At 41.0% G+C, this 18601-nt stretch overlaps 1 protein-coding gene across 1 annotated transcript; it reads left to right on the top strand.

Annotated features, from left to right (window-relative positions):
• Positions 1-14647: 14647 nt before the first annotated feature.
• On the top strand, positions 14648-18366 carry pcdh8 (protocadherin 8). The gene is made up of 4 exons (XM_040005685.1): positions 14648-17080; positions 17215-17285; positions 17564-17697; positions 17850-18366. The coding sequence occupies exons 1-4, from the start codon at positions 14717-14719 to the stop codon at positions 18176-18178; spliced, it is 2898 nt and encodes a 965-aa protein (XP_039861619.1). The 5' UTR covers positions 14648-14716; the 3' UTR covers positions 18179-18366.
• The last annotated feature ends 235 nt before the right edge of the window (positions 18367-18601 follow it).

Genomic DNA, 18601 nt, shown 5'->3' with positions numbered 1-18601 from the left:
GACTAAAATAAGAGAAGGGAGAACTTCATTGCTCTGACACATGTAGGTCTTGAGTCACTTGGCTTTTCCACAGAGCAATCACACTAACTTTGAGCAAAGGTATGGCAAATTTAAACATGTCAGCCAATTTCCAATGTGTGAAGCAACAGAGTGCTTCACCAGCGCTGGCGGCTCATGGCCTTGGGCCTTGAGATGTCTGAATCTGAAATTCACAGTTCAGAGCACACCCGGAGATGGAGCCTTAGAATCCTTGATGCCCTGCACAATGAGGCCATTTCATAGTAGTTCGCGGTAGTCTCTTGCTGGTGTTGAAGGGAGAGGAAAAGGGATTTTGACAGGCCAATGAAGAATTTATTTGAAATGTCTTGTGGTGTTGAGAAGATTTGCATGCTCTTCAAAAATCTGAAACACTGGAGAGCAGCACATAGATATGAGTTTATACAACTAGTCCTCCAGCCTGAATTGAGCTCTTTATCAACGTTTATGCCAACTAGAACCGAAGATGATCAGCCCTTCATCCATATAATCTTGGGGTATTTTTTTAATGTCTGAACTGTCACTTTGATGCAGCGCATCACTGTTGACAGTTTGTCCACATAGCCTAAGCAAACTACACAGATTTTATCGTGTCTAGCTGCGCACAGCAGTTTGTATGGAAACATGCAACCGAGAGAGATGCTGAACATGAGGGAGCATCGGAGAAAGTGATTTAGGTTGACAAGAGCGTTTTCTGCTTGATTTTTTGGTGACAGGCTGTGACAGTGCTCACAGTGTACAGGAAACAATTGTGGAGAAATTTGCTTTGACTATTTGTACAAAGCGCTCTCCTTGCCAAATATAAACATGAGCAGACTATGTGGTGCTTTAAAGGGTTAGTTCGCCTCATAAATACATTTTCTTACTTTGAGGCTGATTATGTTGCTGTTTTTTTTGTCAGTCAACCATGTGGAAAGAGCAAAACCAAAAACTGTGTTTTGGAGTTGTCAGCCATGCCATTCATTTGTTTAATTAATTAGAAAGCAATCTTGGCACTTAGTGCAAAATAATATCAGCTGGTTCAGACTGAACTCATAGCCCATTAAAAGATGTTATTACCAAGGTGTCACACAACAACACAACAATCTCATGATGGGTAAAACCAATGAGCTCTCTCAAGACCTGTCCAACCTTATTGTTGTTGTAAAAGATACTGATGCCATTGGTTGCCCAAGAATTTATAAACAATCGAAGGTGCCAGTGAACAGTTTAAGGACCATAATCCAGAAGTGGAAAGAACATCATTTCACTATAAAGAGGCCTCGACCAGGTGCTCCCCACAAGTCTTCAGACAGAGCTGAAAAAAATTATCTGAAGACTTGTCCAAAAGCCAAGGACTACTTGTGGAGAGCCACAGAAAGACTTGGATTCAGCAGGTACAATTGTGTCAAAGAAAACAATGAGTAATGCATTTAACTGCAGTGACCTGGATGCATGTTCAAGACTCCATTTCTGAAGAACATTTTAAATTTGCTGAACAACATTTAGACAAGCCCATGAAATACTGGGAGAACATAGTCGGGACAGATGAGAGCAAAGTTGAAATTTTTGGATGCCATAATGCACACTGTGTTTTGAGGTCAAAAGGTGCTGCATATCACCCCAAAAACACCAGACCAACACTGAAGTGTGGAGGTGGGAACATCATGGTGTGAGGCTCTTTTTTCAGCATATTGCACTGGCATGCTTTGTATAATTGGAGGAAGGATTGATGGAAAAATGGCTGCCATTTACCAGGATGATGACGATGAAACAAAGGTGGAAGTTTCAGCAATGATCCCAAACCCACAGGAAATGCTCATTTGGTTTCAGAGAAGGAAAACTAAAGTTGCTGGAAATGGCCCAGCCTATCACCTGACCTGAATCCAATTGAAAGTTCATGGAAAGAACTAAAAGTCAGAGTTCGTCGAAGGGACCCAGAAAATCTTCAGGATTTGAAGACTGTTTGTGTGGAAGAATGGACCAAAATCACACCTGAGCAACACATGTGACTATTTTTTCCATGGAGGAAGTGTCTTGAAGTTGTCATCACCAACAAAGGCCTTTGTACAAAGTTTTAGATCAATTTCAACAAGAGTGTTCAATACTTTCACCCTGTCTCATTATTACACATAACTAAGATCAGTAATCAGTAACTAATTTATGTACATCTACAGTTTTGATTTCTTTGTGTGGATTGGAAGTGTTGTTACCAACCATCTGGTGAGAATTTCATATCAACAGCACCTTTAGAGCATTTTGGTGCCCTTTGCATGTTATTCAGGCCAACCCATAACTATCCAAAGATTTAAAAAATATCAATACCAATCCAAGACCTACAAGATGAAGTGAGGTAGTGATTCAGTACAGCTGTAAAAGCAAAGCTTAGGTCAAGAAGACCTGTTTTCTTGCAAGTCAAGAAAAATGATGCTGCATGAGTAGAAATCCTTTGTATCATATTCCCAACAGGAAAGCTGCCGATTTCACATAGTGAGTCCCAAGTAATTATTGATGGTGCCTCAAGAAAGAGACATCCTATTTATTCCATATTAAGTACTCTGCATTGACTTTGCAGAATTTGGTTTCAAATATTTCTTCTAACATAAAGAATTCAGAGTGATGAGGCCTCATAAAACCTTAAAGATCTCATAGCAACCTGTTATCCTAGTAGAGCACTTTGCTCTCAGAAAGAGGCTTTCCAGCACTTTCCGAAAGCAGACTGGAGGGCAGAGCCTTGAGCTTATCAAACTCCCCTCCTGTCATAGGCTCGGGCTGCTTCTTCTACTTCTGTATTTTCACTTACTGTAAATGCCATTACTGCATGTCATGGACTTTTTACTTTTTCACATAGTTTGTGTTTTCTTGTTTGTTTTTTGTGGTCTTGTTACGCCTTCTTTATCCTGTTGGCTCCCAAATGGTTGCAGGAGGTGGATGTCCCTTCCTGAACCTGATCTGATGGAAGTTTCTTCCTGTTAAACTAGAGTTCTTCCTCCCCACTGTTGGTCTTAGGGAATTTTCTGTACTTGTATTTGTTTTCGCTCTATTACTGTAGGAGCTTTACTTTACAATATAGTGCCTCAAGACAATTGTTACTGTGAATTGATGCCATAAACAAAATTAAAACTGAACTGAATTAAAAGCTAATTATCCCTGCAACAGCTTCTTAAAGATAATAATAGCTGTTTAACAGGCTGTGTTAACCCGTAATAAAAATCTAAAATCAATCTAGCCTAAACACGGAAGTATGTTGCAAATATGAAGTGTTGGTTGGTTTACTATTTTGCTTCTTCTATAGTGATTTGTGAAGACCGGAGCTGTGCCTTGAGGACATGCAGACCTGTGGCTGCCTCTGCTGGGTGAATATCTGTGAAACAGACAGTATGTACAAGCCAGAGGGCATGCGAAATAATTTACTTTCATGCTGTACTTCTGTCTAACTGTCAGTGTCTTTTATTTCCAGTCAGGCGCAGATCATTATCTGCTAGATTGTTTTTTGGCACTGTGGTTTTTAATATTTTAAGGCCAGTTCTTCTGTTAGGTTTCCTGGTGGCAGATTGTGGTTGCTCTAGAGACAGCTTCCATTTTATGTCTTGCACATGCATTTACTGAGAAGTGTTTGGTAGTAAATGTGGGTCACATACAGATGAGTGTTTTGATTTGTAGTGGTACACTCCCTGTCAGAGTCACTCTTTTTAAACCAGTTTTTTCGAAGTACATTTTTTACTTTCAACTAATCAGTAAATTTGCTTGTAGCAACCCTCCAGTTGGTATTTTTAATTGCAAAAAGGCTAATGGTCCTCTGGCCACTAATGGTTCCTAACGAGTACTAATTATACCATTGTATCTTAAATTACTGAATTACTTAAAAAATTACTCTTGCAGATCTTAGGGTTTAATATTTTGTGTTAGTGGTGATATATAGGTCTCTGTGTGTGTTTCTACACAAACAGACACACATGCACAAAACATAATTAGGCACAGGTGTGCTTTGCTGACCTGCTGGATTGCTGGTGGCTCTTTCCTTAGCACAGTCTGTGCCCTGCTGGCCATACAGCTTTAACCCAAGACCACCATCTCCCAGCAAAGATTGAGGCAGCCTCCAAATGTCAGATTTTCTCCAGAAATATGAACCATGCTGTTCTCCACTGCACAACTGATTTAATAGTACTCTAAAATCTAAGTAATTCTTTTGTTCATTCATGCATGTTGCTGTTAACCTATCTCTGTATCTCTAGCTGGGGTTATTGGATTAAGATTTACACGGTATGTGCAGCAAAACCAGAATAAATGAGGATTATAAATTCTACAATGCATGCATTCTGTTTCAAGTATAAAACACTGGATAATCGAAGCAGGATTTATATGCATTATGTATGGAAGTCAATAGCCTTTCTCATGTGTCTGTCCAATTGATTGTCATGTCATGACCATTCAACTTACTGGGTGTCATTGAAACCAAGGAGGAGTCGACAAGGCAGGGTGAGTAGTATACTGAGAGCTACCGACTGTGGAAGGTGGTTTAAATATTAAAGTACATTTCTGCCTGTACTCAAAACATAAAACAGATCTCCCTCTGTTCACTGTCTCTGTGCGATGTTGAATATATTCATGTGGGCTGGCTGACTGTGCTGATAGCAGGTGCATAAAAATCTAAAGTTTATGATTGAAGAGAGGGGCACGGTTCAGAGTTCTCCTTGATAAGGTGAACAGAATTAGCTCACGCACAGCTTATGGTTCTTTCTTTTGAACAAATATCTTCAGGGCTCAGTTTATGGCCAAGGACAAAACATTCAGTGTTAACCTAATCTTAGGGTTGAATTAAATATTTATTGTGCTTTGCAAAGATGCTCGTTTCAGTTTTGCTCTCGCAAGCTCCTCTAGTTTATTTTCCGTTGTGTAACTCACAATGGAAAAGCTAACAATAGTTCATTTCCTGCTCCTGAAGCACCAAAAATGTACTCCAATGTTTATCTACTGCACTGTTTCTGGGTTTACACATGAAAATTGTAAACCGGCTCTGCTGTTTGTCCATGGCCCGTACTTTACTCTGTATGGTAGTAACGTCTATAACTCACAGCCTCAAAGCCTCCACATTCAGCTTCTGTATGGCAGGCACATTGATTGCTTGGAGGAAAACGATGCGATGCAGATATTGCTCTCGTGCGGTATTTGAAATGTAAACATGTCCGACGTTTAAATCAGACTTCAGAAAAACAAATCATGAATATACCTACATTTCCGGATTTGTCAAACAGTGTGTTTTTGGCTCAGGATCCAACATACTAATTAGCCCCTAGGAGATTCATCTAACAGTTTGTGATTTTTCCTGATTTTTAATCAGTCTAATTTCTCTCTCCAACACACAGGCACGTTCAACAGCATACACACAAAAGCCTCTGTTTGCATAATGTGTTCACTGTCTGCTCCTTTGAGACTAGCCATGTTTGTGCATGCCTGCATCTATGTGTATCTATGGTTGTGTGCTAGAGAGAGAGAGAGAGAGAGGGAGGGGGAGAGAGCACGCGTGTGTGTGTGCAGGCACGAGATTGTTCAAGTTCATTTGTATGTGTTTTGGGAAAAAGGGCTCCACCCCCACCCGACCAACCCCCACTCCTTTTAGTCTGCTGCCCTGGCTGTGGCTCGGCCGTGATTGCTCTGACAATTCAACAGCAAAAAAAGGGGGAAAAAAACCCACCTTCTGCCAGACTGTTTTTCCTGTTCTGTTATGGAAATGAGATTTTCCATCTCACTTCATCTTCAGTACTTAAATACCTCTTTGCTCAGAATAGGGCTGTCTAGCCTGTTAACACATTTCCTCCCATAATAGTTCTCTGTTGTTCTGTAAAGCTTAGTTGAATTTCAGCTCCTGAGCCTTCACAAAGAAATGGATTTTCTACAAATTGTGCAAAATGTGAACTGTCCTATTAAGCATGCGGTGATTGCGCTCTAAATCACAGTTAGTGTATGTTGTCTTGAGGGCAGACTGTTGAATATCCTGTTTGCATTATTCACAGAAGCCATGTCCTGTTGTCTTGTTCATTCAGTTTTCCTCACAGACGTGCTGCATGGTGACTTTGATTGTGATTCATGCTAAATATTTTCAATCGTAAAAGCACATTATGTAATTGTATACTCCATAACACTCGCTTATTTATAGTGCACTTTTTCAGATTGCATTTTAAAGCGCTTTAGCGGATAAATATAAAAGATGAGCGAGATCGGGTAAGTTAAATGGACCTAAAAAATAAATAATAATAATAATAAAGTAGGAAAAAAAGTGAAACATTAGCAAGTATAACATACAATTCCCTTGTGTTACTATAATCAGCAGTAGATCCTACCCTGAAATTTGAGGCACAGGAGACATCAGCTGCCCTGTCACAAATCTGCAGATTCATCAGACAAGAAGCACCATTCAGCAGCCTCCTAATCTGTAAGGTTTTCAGCTGAATGTGTGAGTTGGGGTATGCTGGTGGTGTTATCAAGTAGTGCCTGCCTTATCAGATATCTTCTTGAGTTGAACTCACAAGAAAACCAAACTTGGCTTTTAAAACATCCCGGAGCTTGTTCACTTCCAGTGCCAAACCTCGGTTGTGCTGTAGATGAGGGTTTCATCCTTAGATGGTGCTATCAAGTCTGTCAACAGACTAACACAGCCATTTAATAAGTTACTACAAGGCAAGCTGAAAATTGATTCATTAGCTAAAACAAAAGAGTGCCTGAAAAGTTTGTTTAGCAATGTGTCCTGCTTTAATGACAGGAGGGCGATAACGTACCAGCTAATTTGTGAAAGCAGATGTCATTGACTCACAATGTAAAATTAATTTAATACTCAAAAATCAATTAAGCTAATCTGCCCTTTACAGCAAACAACGCAGACATGGGGGAACATAGTGGCGGAGCTATAAGAGAATTTCTTAATCTCAGATAATTAATAACTAGGGCTCTATAAAGCACTCATTTGGTTTTGCTCTGGAGGATGTGGAATCACTTCAAATATACACCAACATTATTCTTTATCAGGCCTTTTTTTCTGTAAAAGCACAGAGCCTTGATTCATTTTATGAGAGCTTACAGTTTTCTATTCATAGAGCCCTTTAGAAATAGCAAGCATTCATAATGGAGCTGGGATCTGATTAACCTCCTTGCTTGCCAGCACAATGGCAGGCTACCCGGAGACTCGTGCTGTAATGGAGTCCGCTATCACCGAGCATACTCCAAACATTCTTCGCACCGCAGGACTCGGCGACCAGATTGGATTCTCTTAACTCCCCTCTGCACTCGGCACTCAGTGGGGAAACAAAACATCCTCTAAGCTGATGCCCCTCAACATTAATCTATCTCCCTGCTCCACTCATGCACTTCCGCACATGCACAAGCTATGCACCGTAGGCATTCTCTTTAGTGCCTTTGTTACAATTTTGCATTCCTAATTGCGGACTCTTATGAGCAGAGGCTGAAAAATAAGGGGCTATTGTCTCCATATGGAACCTTTAACTGGTTGGAGGACTTGTTGGTCTATGAATATGCACCTTTAAGATTATGATCACCATGCAAGAGGGTATGCACTATACCCTCTTGCGTGGCGATTAGTGTCTTTTGCAGTTTTACTGTGCTGAATTGTGATTATATTTTATATATTGTTAATTTGTTATCTGGTGGAAAATTGAGAAATCATCTTGACAGCAAAATGCCCTTTACTACAATGACGACAAATAAAAATGATAAAATAAGCCTTATTAAACTCACAGGGTGTAATTCATATTAATATTTTCTCAAATTGGATTTCATAATGCTCTTTGCCTAAATTGACCATGACTTTTCCATCCCTACTTCCTTTCCCTCTTATCTTATATGATATGAACCATTACAGGGTTGGAGTATACAGAGTTTTTCAAATGTTTATCTCCCACCTCAATGTTGCCATCTCCTGGCCTAACAGGATTAAGCAAGGCAGTCATTCAAAGCTTTCTGTTGTGGAGCAAATGGATGGCTTGTGCCAAATATGTCAGAGGGAGTGATTACACCCCTCAGTGGCCAGTTGGCCCAACAGTCTGCCCCCAGTGGCCAGCCCTGTGGGGGCTGTCAGGACCAGGCAGACTGGAGCTTGGTAAGGAGCCAGTGCTACGTTTAACAGCCAGCTCCTGCACAGCCCAAGTGTCATCCGCACCTGCCAATGGGAAACAGTTCTCACCCATCAGATAATGGCTGAGAGGAAATTGCTTCAAGGAGCTGACATTCTAGGATGGCAATATGGAGATGTGAAATGTATTCAAGAAGGAGGAGAGGGACCTGGCCCTTGAAAAAGGCACAAATTAGCATTGACACACATACGCACACATGCAGACCCATATAAATACTCCCATGTAGAAACACACAAGCAAAGCGGCTGTACTTTATCTTCCCTGCTTTGAATAATATAACCATGCAAGAGGGAGAGAGGGAGAGAAAAAAAATCACAGCCGGGACTACCGAGCAAATTCTTATTTACCTCACCTGATAATAAAAGCCAACAAGCCATGGAAATATGAATGGCAAGTGTTTACACCGTGGCTGCAGACACCTTGAAACGGGGAATATTTTAGTATCTACAATGACCGGTTTAAATGGTGACGTGGAAAATGAAAATCAGAGTGAAAGTTTGATAGGGATATTGTCACATCAAATATGTGCCTGCAATCAGCAGGCACAGAATATCACTGGAGGTTAACATGTAGGCCCACTGATCTTTTTTTTTTTTTGGGGGGGGGGGGTTCATCTATGTCGCTTAGGGTGGTAAAATTCACTATGAGGCATGAAATGTGAAGTAGTCATCATAATTGGATTGAAACTCATAGTAGAGTCTTTACTGTGATATAAAGCCCGCACAGGGCCACACTAAAAGAGGAAAAGCTGATTTTTTGTGCAGAATCCAGTTGTTTGCTTCTCTATTTTGAGGTTCCTGATCTTTGCTCTATATTTGCATCTTAGATCCTCTGCTGTGCCTGCGTGTTCCCTCGAACGAAAGGCAAACGATGCAGATTTATTATTCATTAGTGAGAGCAAACAATCTGTTTCTGTGTGATAATGTTTTATTTTAATTTACTTGTTATCATTTTCTGTGAACAAGTGTGGAAATTTGAAGTGTTTTCAATATTTGTTGCTGCTTGCAAGTCGTCTCTCTTAACATGGCAGCATTTCAACCTGTAGATGGCACTCTCAGCCACTGTTTTAATCTAAACCTTTAGGGTGACTCCCTATTTTGAAATGACTGGCCTCAATTCCTAAACCTGTTTTCCTTTGTTTGCTCATGTGATTCTCTTGCAGGTATTTTCTTAAATGCTGTGATATACTGTATTCAGTTTTTTGTCCTCTCTGTGGTTAAATTCGAAATGCCAAACATCTTTGTGCATACCTGTTTCATGCATATGGTCAAAGCTTATTCAGAAATGCTTATGCATAATAAAGTGCAGCTAGCAACTGTTGTTCCAATCGTTTTCAGGCAGCGAGCATTAGTTACACAGTGGGGAATGGCTAGAGTTGAGTGGGGGTAGAGGAACCTCAGCCAAACATGATTTGTCTTTGAATACTAATACCTCTTTTGATCTGCCTCGGCTTTTAGGAGATTTAAACAACAAAATCTGTCTTTCCAAATTTCTTAATAGACTCAGCCTTTGTGGCCAACATGAAGAAATCCTGGAAACATGTTTACACGGCACTGATATTAATTTTCTGGATTTGTTTAAAACATGTAGAGTCCACCGAGATCTAATTATGGGGAAGCCTTTATTATTCATGCTTTGCCCTAACAGACTAATTAATTTATCATAAAATAGTAAGGCATTTTCTGATTTTCTTATGTTATGCATTTATTTCCATAATTGATCTTTGTTTTACAAATATATCTTTTAAGTTGCCTCTCACATGTTCTAAATTCAGCAGCTGTACTAAAGAGATTTCATCCCCCCTGAAATGATCTGAATGCATTAGTCACTCTGCTTCAACAGGAAAAAAAATGAAACCAACAGGAAAAGAAAACAATTACCAAAGACCTAATCATGGCCACAAGTACCTATGTGATTTATATGGCCCTAAAAGCTGTTTAGGAGCATATCGTGACAGAATGTTAAGTGTGATTAGGGACAGTATGTTAAACATTTGGCCTGTTGTAATCGGTTGGAGAGCTGCGAGGATGGGCTTTGGTTGGGAGGGGTGGGGGGGTGGTGGTTATCTGTGCCTGTAACGCTACAGGAGGTGCCAAAAGCCACAGAGACCACAAACCAGTCTGAGTATTTGGCACCTCTGCAGCTGCTGCTCACATACTTCCACCCTCTCGTCTCACCAAGGGCCACAAGCAAGCACAGGATAATCTTATTTTATCTGCCTTTCAGACAGCCCAAATGGCTGAGATTAAACCTGCTACATGACCCTCACGACCAGGGTACTGACATGTATACCCCCAGTTTATTAGAGCACCTAAGGTTAAAGTGAGATGAGGAAACTGATAAGGGACTGGCCTGAAAATGCCTGGATGAGTTTCTAGCCGTAGCAAAAAAAAAAAGTCTGCACCAATCTAAATTTTAAAAAAGCTGTGTCATGAATACAAATCAATGAAGACTCCACTGAGGCGCTTAGCAGCAGGGTAAATGTTTAAACAACCTGATGCCAGGACATTTACAGGTGGTTAAACATACCAGAGAACAGCGTTTGTCCATACTCTGGATTCACACAGCTGGTTCTTTTAGATGTGAATCAGTTTTAGGAGAAGGAAGACGTGTTATGATTGTTTTGAGATTCCATACAAGAATTTCAAAGTCGGTATAAAAACTTTTAATTAATGTAAATTATCTAAGCTAGAGTACATGCAGTGTCTGTGACAATATGCAACGCCTGGTGGTTGCAAAATTTGCATGACACGACTGTCATTTTATTCAATTATGTAAAATACAACACAAAGTGTTGTCATGAATTCGAGCCAGATCAACAAAGGAAACCAAGCTGATTAGTGTTTTTTATTCTGTGTCATGCTTTAGTTTTACGCATAATAGCTCATTTGTGTTTCCTAGCAAGTGTCAATTTTGTAGTTTGTCCATACACATACCTGTATTTTTGTGCCTCTTTGTTTGTCTTCAGTATTTGTGCAGGCGTCTTTTGCAGTCAAACCAAAAACATTGTTAAGAAAAAAAATCCCTACACAGAAACTTTTTTTTAAAGTAGTTTACATACCCTCTCAGCTTTTATTGAAAACAGCAAAATATTGGCTGAATTTTCTAACTCTGGGTGACGCTGTGGCTGTTTTCCAAAAGGTGGACTTTTGAGACATTTGGTCCCAGTGGCATATGCCAGGATTACTGCTCCCAGTGTCACCAAATGCCTTTCCTGCCTCCATACCTGGAGGTGTGTGAAGTGGGCAAGATGCAATCTTCAAATGGCTTTCATGTGATGTTGAAGACTGTCTGGCAATCAGATTGATTTCTGACCATCATTGTGATTAATGTGATGCTCACTGCTATGGCAAGATTAACAATATTCTTACCATTAATTAAAATCACCTCAGTGAGAGAACAGATGGCAAAACCCATTAATCTGCTGTAATGTTCTTACTGTCACCACACACATCTTAATCAAGCCGTGATCTGCATTAATCACCTGACTTAAATGGCAAACAAGTATCACTCCTGTGTTAGCCTGGCTTTGTTTGTGGCCAGACCTCTGGTGACCTTGTAATGATGTATCGATCAGAAAAAAACACTCGGGACACGAGTGGCTGAGGTTTCTCATCGAGCCAGTTAGCTCATTTACACTGTAGGATGCACGAAGAAAATCGCAAATGAACAGATCATCACAACCTGTGAAGCTGCTCTTTTAATCGCTATGTCTGTACCGACTAAAATATTTTATCAACAGCTGCTCAGTTGTTACCTTGAATCCATTGCAGCACAGAGTGGTAAGTGTGTGAGACATTTGATAAGATTAAAGCATAATCCTCTTAGAGGCAAACAACTAATTTGCCTGATAATTCTGTATTACCTTCTGACTCCTCATAGCTATAAAATCCTGGATTTTAACACCCAGTCAGCATGGGGCCATTGTGCTGAAGGCTTTGTGTGTCTGGTAATGGCAGAAAAGTATCTTATGTTTGAGCCCCTGCTGGCTCAGTGTTCATATGTTCAGCATGATCTTGTTTTTAATAAAGGTTGAAAATAGAGATGCGGACTAACAAATAGCCAAAAATGACTAGATATAGAGGCTACATTTAATTTTTACGCTTAACTCCACGTCATAACATCTCTCACTTAGTGCTGAGTAGCACAAATGGTGACGCAATGCTGTTACACTTGCAAGATTAACCATTTAGGTTAGATTTGCATTGGCTTGCCTTGGCGTTTAGCCCAAAATACCACTTGATGTAATCATTTGTGGCAGTAAACAGAACTCAGCATATAGGAAAACCCACTTGTTGACTTGATGCCTTATGGATTGGAGGGCAAGTTCTGAACATCCATTTCTGTTGAAATGTGATCAGACTGAGGCACGTTCCAAGTTCAATATGGATATACTGCAGCTTTCAGTGCCATACATTATAAATTAGCCTACTCTGCTACAAAGTGTTGGAACATTTTGTTATTGTTTTTTGTTAATGGTGCCTGGTGTTCTTGCCAAGAACAGCAGGCACCGTTATTTGAAAGAAAAAAAAAATCAATTTTCACATTTAGCAAGCAAAATTGGGCTTGTATAACACTCTAACTATGGCAGCCCAGAGCTCCTTATCACCTCTCACTGACAAGTATCTCCGGTCTCTGTGGGTCTTTATTGCGTGCTTTTTTGCACCTTTCAGTGTGTGCCCTCTTGGGGGGGCTCAGACAGATTTAACCCAAACTTTTGTGAGGCGTCAAGAGCCCTTTGAAGGGTAATAGACGCCTTTTAATCAGCAGAAGCTAATCACCCATATGGTTGACAAAGGCCTGGTTGACTCATGCTCTTTTGTTATCACTGTGAGGGCTGTTGCTGTTGTGTGTGCGTGTGTGCGCGAGTCTCTGCAAGTCTCTCACCCTGTGTGTGTGGTATGATTGGGAATCAATGCAGTCCTTTATGACTTCTTTATTTTTCAGACTTCCACAGTTCCTGTTATAGAACCATTGTTGAAAAGGGTAAATTAAGTACGACTGGGTGTTTATTACAATACAGATGGTCTTGATTATACTGGCAGGTTTTTCCTCTAACACAGAGTTACAGTGATATTCTATGTGTAATTAACATTGTGGGTGTCCAAAACACAGCACTAATCAAATGACACTTGTCTGGCTTTGTGGGTTTTCTCAACCGCATTAAGCTGAAATTCCTTCTCCACTATTTGAACAGATGAGACAGCATTTGCAGATGCTCCACCCCAAAATAAAAAGAATATAAAAAAAACACATGCTTTTCCTTATGCATCGTGTTTATTTGCAACATTTACACGGATAAATGTGGAAGGAGAAAAAAACTGCAAAAATAAATATGTATGGAGTTTTATTAAGTTTAAATGTCAAAATATGAACACTATGTGATTTTAATATGTGTGAAAATGAATATAAATGAATGTCATTAGTGTTGGGACCCTCCATTATTAGATTTTTCCTAGTTCATATTTTGCATTTTCTCCTGCCTTTAAAGACAGGCTGGAAATAACTAAATACATTAACTCACTATTGTGTTCTGCTGCTTGTATATATATTACATTTTCACGCTATATTATATTTCTACTTAGTTCAGAGGGAAATGTAGAACTTTTTTCCTGCATCACATTTAATTGACAGCTATACTCATATGATAATCTTGGGCATATGTATGTAATGCATTATTAAAGAGCCAGTAGGTATAAACGTGTTCAAAATAGTACCACCTCCACAACATTAAGATGCTCCTCACTGTTAAAACATCCACAGTAATATTGCTGTAATAAAATGTTTATAAGAAAACACATGCAGGCAATCATTCTGCAACATTTTTATTTTTTACTTTATGCATTTGCTCCTCCTTGTGTAATGAGTTTTTTTTTTTTTTTTTGCATTGTGGCTTTTCTACTTCAAACATCTTACATTTCTTCCATCACTACCTTTATTCCTCACATTTTAAAAGCATCACTCCCCGCAAAGCAAAAACTGCACTCAGACTGCCAATCATGCTCATAATATTTTCTTATGTCATGCGCCCCTGTTAACGTTTTTCTGCTTCTCAGTAATTACCACCAATGTATAATTTCACTGGCATATGTCCATTGCGCTTTAATGTCTTTACATCCTAGCTTCTGCATAATGTCCTTTAGAGAGGCAACAAACTCGCCCAGTCATTTATTCTAAGTTGTTAATTTTAAACTTCCTCTTGTGGCATGAAGTCCTATTATATGCAGTCCTCCAAGTAATTTAGTTAGTTAATTAATGGCCCTATGTAGATTTATTTAGAAAACAACCTTATCAGCCTGCACAAAGCCCCACAATCGGTTTATTCAGTGAACCATTTGCACCCCAAACAGTGAACAGAAGTGGCAAACGTGTTCCGTTTGGTGCAGGACTGGAAGGCCATTGGTCGACTGGGCAGCCTATTTGCATATACCGGAGCTTATAGTCCCGCAGCAAAGTCAGAGTTGAACACCGTTGTGATTCGACCTGACATAGCACAAGTGGCGGATTGCTTGCATGATTTATGACTTTTTTTGTGCAGCATTCAGTAGCTCTTCAATATGACAGTTTGCAAGATTGCAGCAGCTGGGCTGTGCGTGGCGCTTGTTTTATTTTTAAATACTGCTCAGTGTACAACTACAAGGTATTTCACCTATGAAGAAGACGCACCCGGGACAGAAATAGGTAATTTGTCTCAAGATTTAAAGATTGATCCAGCTGATGACCCTGCCACTTCCTTCCGCTTTATGCAAGAGAATAACTTTTCTGTGATTCACATGAGAGAGAACGACGGACTTCTGAGTGTCGCAGAAATAATTGATCGAGAGCAGCTCTGCCCCAGGACTCCCCGTTGCTTCATCACCTTCGACATCGTGGCCTTCTCCAGGGAGAAGTTTCAACTCATTCACGTGGAGATCGAGGTGAAAGACATCAACGACCACTCTCCCAATTTTCCTCTCAACGAGACAACTCTGGAGATAGTAGAAAATGTGCCACTGGACTCTAGATTCCCTCTGCAAATCGCGCTCGACCAGGACGTGGGAGACAACTACATCCAAAGCTACAACACTTCCTCCTCCAGTCATTTCTCTGTTGAAGTACGCGATCGGGAGGATGGGGTGAAGTTTGCTGAACTGGTGCTGGTGAGGCAGCTCGACAGGGAGGTGGAGGACTCCTACACTATTGAAGTCACCGCATATGATGGGGGAATGCCTGCAAAGTCCGGGTCAATGACTGTGAGTATCAAAGTGTTGGACTTTAACGACAACAGCCCGACTTTTGAGCACAGCTCTCTGAAAGTTGAGCTGAATGAAGACTCTCCGGTGGGCCACCGTGTTCTCAGAGTGCACGCGTTTGATCCCGATGACGGCATAAATGGCGAAGTGATGTACGCGTTCTCCGACGGGCTGTCGTTAGAAGCTGCGCGCCTTTTCCACCTCGACCCCCACTCCGGTGACGTGACCCTGAAGGCGCTTGTCGATTTTGAGAAGAGGAGATCATATGAGCTGAGCATCAAAGCGTCTGATTTAGGCGCGAACTCTGTCCCCTCCACCTGCAAAGTTGTGATAGATATCGTGGACGTGAACGACAACGCACCAGAAATCAGCATCAAACCCATGACCTCCAGCAGTGATGGAGTCGCCTACATCACGGAAGCTGCAGCGGCAGAGAGCTTCGTGGCTCTGATCAGCACCTCGGATAGAGACTCTGGCTCCAATGGGTACGTGCGCGTTAGTCTGCTCGAGCACGAGCATTTCACCCTCCAGCAGGCATATGGAGACACGTTCATGATCGTTACCACCACCACTTTAGACAGAGAGAAGATACCAGAGTATAACCTGACTGTGGTTGCAGAAGACCTGGGAAGCCCACCTTTCAAAACTATCAGACAGTACACTATCCGTGTAACAGATGAGAATGACAATTTCCCTCTGTTCAGTAAGCCACTTTATGAAGTTTCAGTCCTGGAAAATAACATCCCAGGCTCATATGTGACCACTGTTGTTGCTCGAGATCCTGATATGGGAAAAAATGCCAAAGTCTCATACAAACTCCTCGATTCAGAGGTACCAGGCGGCTCTTTAGTGTCCACTTATGTTTCTGTGGATTCCCTCTCAGGGTCTTTGTATACTTTAAGGTCCTTTGATTATGAGACGCTTCAGGAGATTGAGCTGGTCATCCAAGCAGAAGACAAAGGTTCCCCTGCTCTGTCAAGCACATCAACAATCAGGGTCAGAGTTGTGGATCAAAATGACAACTATCCATATTTCACCTTCCCTGTCCTTGTGAATGACTCTGCTGAGATTCCTTTGCCCTTTAATGCACCTCCTGGCTATCTTGCCCTTCGTGTAACAGCTGAAGACGAGGATGATGGAGTGAATGGAGAACTCTCATACCAAATTGTGCAAGGTGATCTGAAGCTTTTTACAATGAACAAAGACACTGGAGAGATTGGTTTAAAACAATGGCTGACAGCTGAAATTGGGGACGTGCTGGAAATGAAAATCGCAGTGAGTGACAATGCCAGGTCCCCACTCTCTAGCAGTGCCACTATTAGGTTTGTCGTCTCAGACACAGAGCCCTCCGAAGACCAAGTTGTCATTGTGCTACGGTCAAGTGATGAAGAAAGCACCGGCGTTGATGGCTCACTAATTATCATCATTATGCTCGGTGGGGGTTGTGCATTGTTGCTGATTGCAATAGTGGTTGTAGCTGTGACATGTAAACTCAGATGTGGGGGGAGAAGCCGTGGCGCCAAGAGAGAAGTGTGTCAGGGCCTGTTTGATGGCAGGCCCCTGCCCATGCTTAGTTCAACAGAACCAAACATTTACACAGGTCAAGGAGGCTTCTTCCACGAGAGGACCTCTTTGTCTCTCGATGATTCCTGCCTGTATGAGGAGAGGAGCAGGGACTCTGAGACGAAGGTGAGTAAACTACATTTAGTCTTGTTTTTCTGTTTTATTTTCCCTCATATTTTTATAGGATGTTTCCTAGTACTGCTTTGATCTGTGTGCCAGAAATGGAAACTAAGCTCTCTCTTGTCACTTTGTTCTCTTAGATGTTCCTGCCCTCCAAGCATTTCCAACCAACATCTGTGTGGCAAGGTGACAAATACTGCTTGCAAGTGAGGTAAGACAACTAAATGAATGTCTTTTCTCAGATCCGATGCTTTACAAACAGTGAAATCAAACTAAAAAGAGTTTCTTAAAAAAAAACAGTACTTCACACACACGCGCGCACACAGTCACAGACACAAAACATACAAGTTGCTTGTGGCATCTATGCAAAATGAGGTTAGATGGGCAACAAAGTCCCGTGCTGTGTATGCAGAGAAAAAAAAGTCATCAATAATCAAGCTAATGTGATGCAGTTGTGCCTCATACTGTATTTGTTGATTGCATTTGCAGTGGGATGAGCAACACTGATCAGCTGAGCGTGAAGGACAGTGGTAAAGGGGACAGTGACTTCAACGACAGTGACTCTGATATCAGTGGCGATGGAGTCAGAAAGAACTTCAGAACCTTCCAGCCGAGGCTAAAGAGTGAGTTTTCCTGTATGTGTTTTGAAGTTCAGATAAAGCAAACCTTCACCAGAAATATATAAATGATCAATTATTTCAAAATATATGTAAAATCTTAATCTATAAATGCTCACCATTATTATTTTATTAAATTCATATTGCTTCTATTTCAGGTGCAGCTAACGGCTTATCAGAGGATTGCCAAGGCACCTACTGTGCAATACAGCCACAGAGCTTCCGAGCCCCTAGAAACACTGCATACACAATAGGCTTTTCCCCAGCGCCTGTCTTCAACAGTCCTCATGGCTGCCCCGAGTCTTGGAAGGACTCTTGTTATGGCACAAGTCAGCCCAAGTCCCGGAGCAGCATGCAGACCTTCTCCAGGACCAGAACCCTTCCTTCCTACTACCCTCAGCAACAACACGAGGCTCGTGGTGCAGTCAGGCAGAGCCCAAATATTGTGACTGTGGCTACAGGTTCGGAAGTTGCAACTGTCTTTTAAAAAAAAAGGTTATTCCAAGTGTACATAGAAAGTGTAAATATTTTTTGTTGTCCATGTGGGTCATTAAAACATGTACATATTTATGATAGAAGACATTTTTTCACGACTGCAAAATGTAATTTTACATCTTTGAAATTCAGTTTAATGCACTCTGCACGCTGCTCATTCTTTTTCCAATAAAGGTGTGATTGAAATACCAAAAAGGCTCATTCATTACAAGATTTTCTTCTCCAAATGTGGTGACACGGCAAACATAATAAAATATTGCCAATTAATCTATTTTAACTGAACAAAACTTAGCTTTTCAAGATGAAGTGGTAGCCCCTTGCCATCAGAAACCCCTGCCTGAATTGGTAAACACATAGAACTGTTCCCGCAGTTTGAATCGACATGATCAAAACTCCAGTCAGATACGATCAGATG

This window comes from Simochromis diagramma, unplaced genomic scaffold, assembly GCF_900408965.1.
Source record: "Simochromis diagramma unplaced genomic scaffold, fSimDia1.1 OVJJ01000501.1, whole genome shotgun sequence".
Classification (NCBI taxonomy): Eukaryota; Metazoa; Chordata; class Actinopteri; order Cichliformes; family Cichlidae; genus Simochromis; species Simochromis diagramma.
This window is presented reverse-complemented; position numbering and strand designations above follow the sequence as displayed.

Bases quoted from the DNA above. Each gene is read 5' to 3' on its own strand.
- pcdh8 (XM_040005685.1), top strand. From the start codon at position 14,717: ATGACAGTTTGCAAGATTGCAGCAGCTGGGCTGTGCGTGGCGCTTGTT. The intron at 17,081-17,214 runs GTGAGTAAACTA...TTGTTCTCTTAG, and splicing joins GCAGGGACTCTGAGACGAAG to ATGTTCCTGCCCTCCAAGCA. The intron at 17,698-17,849 runs GTGAGTTTTCCT...CTTCTATTTCAG, and splicing joins CTTCCAGCCGAGGCTAAAGA to GTGCAGCTAACGGCTTATCA.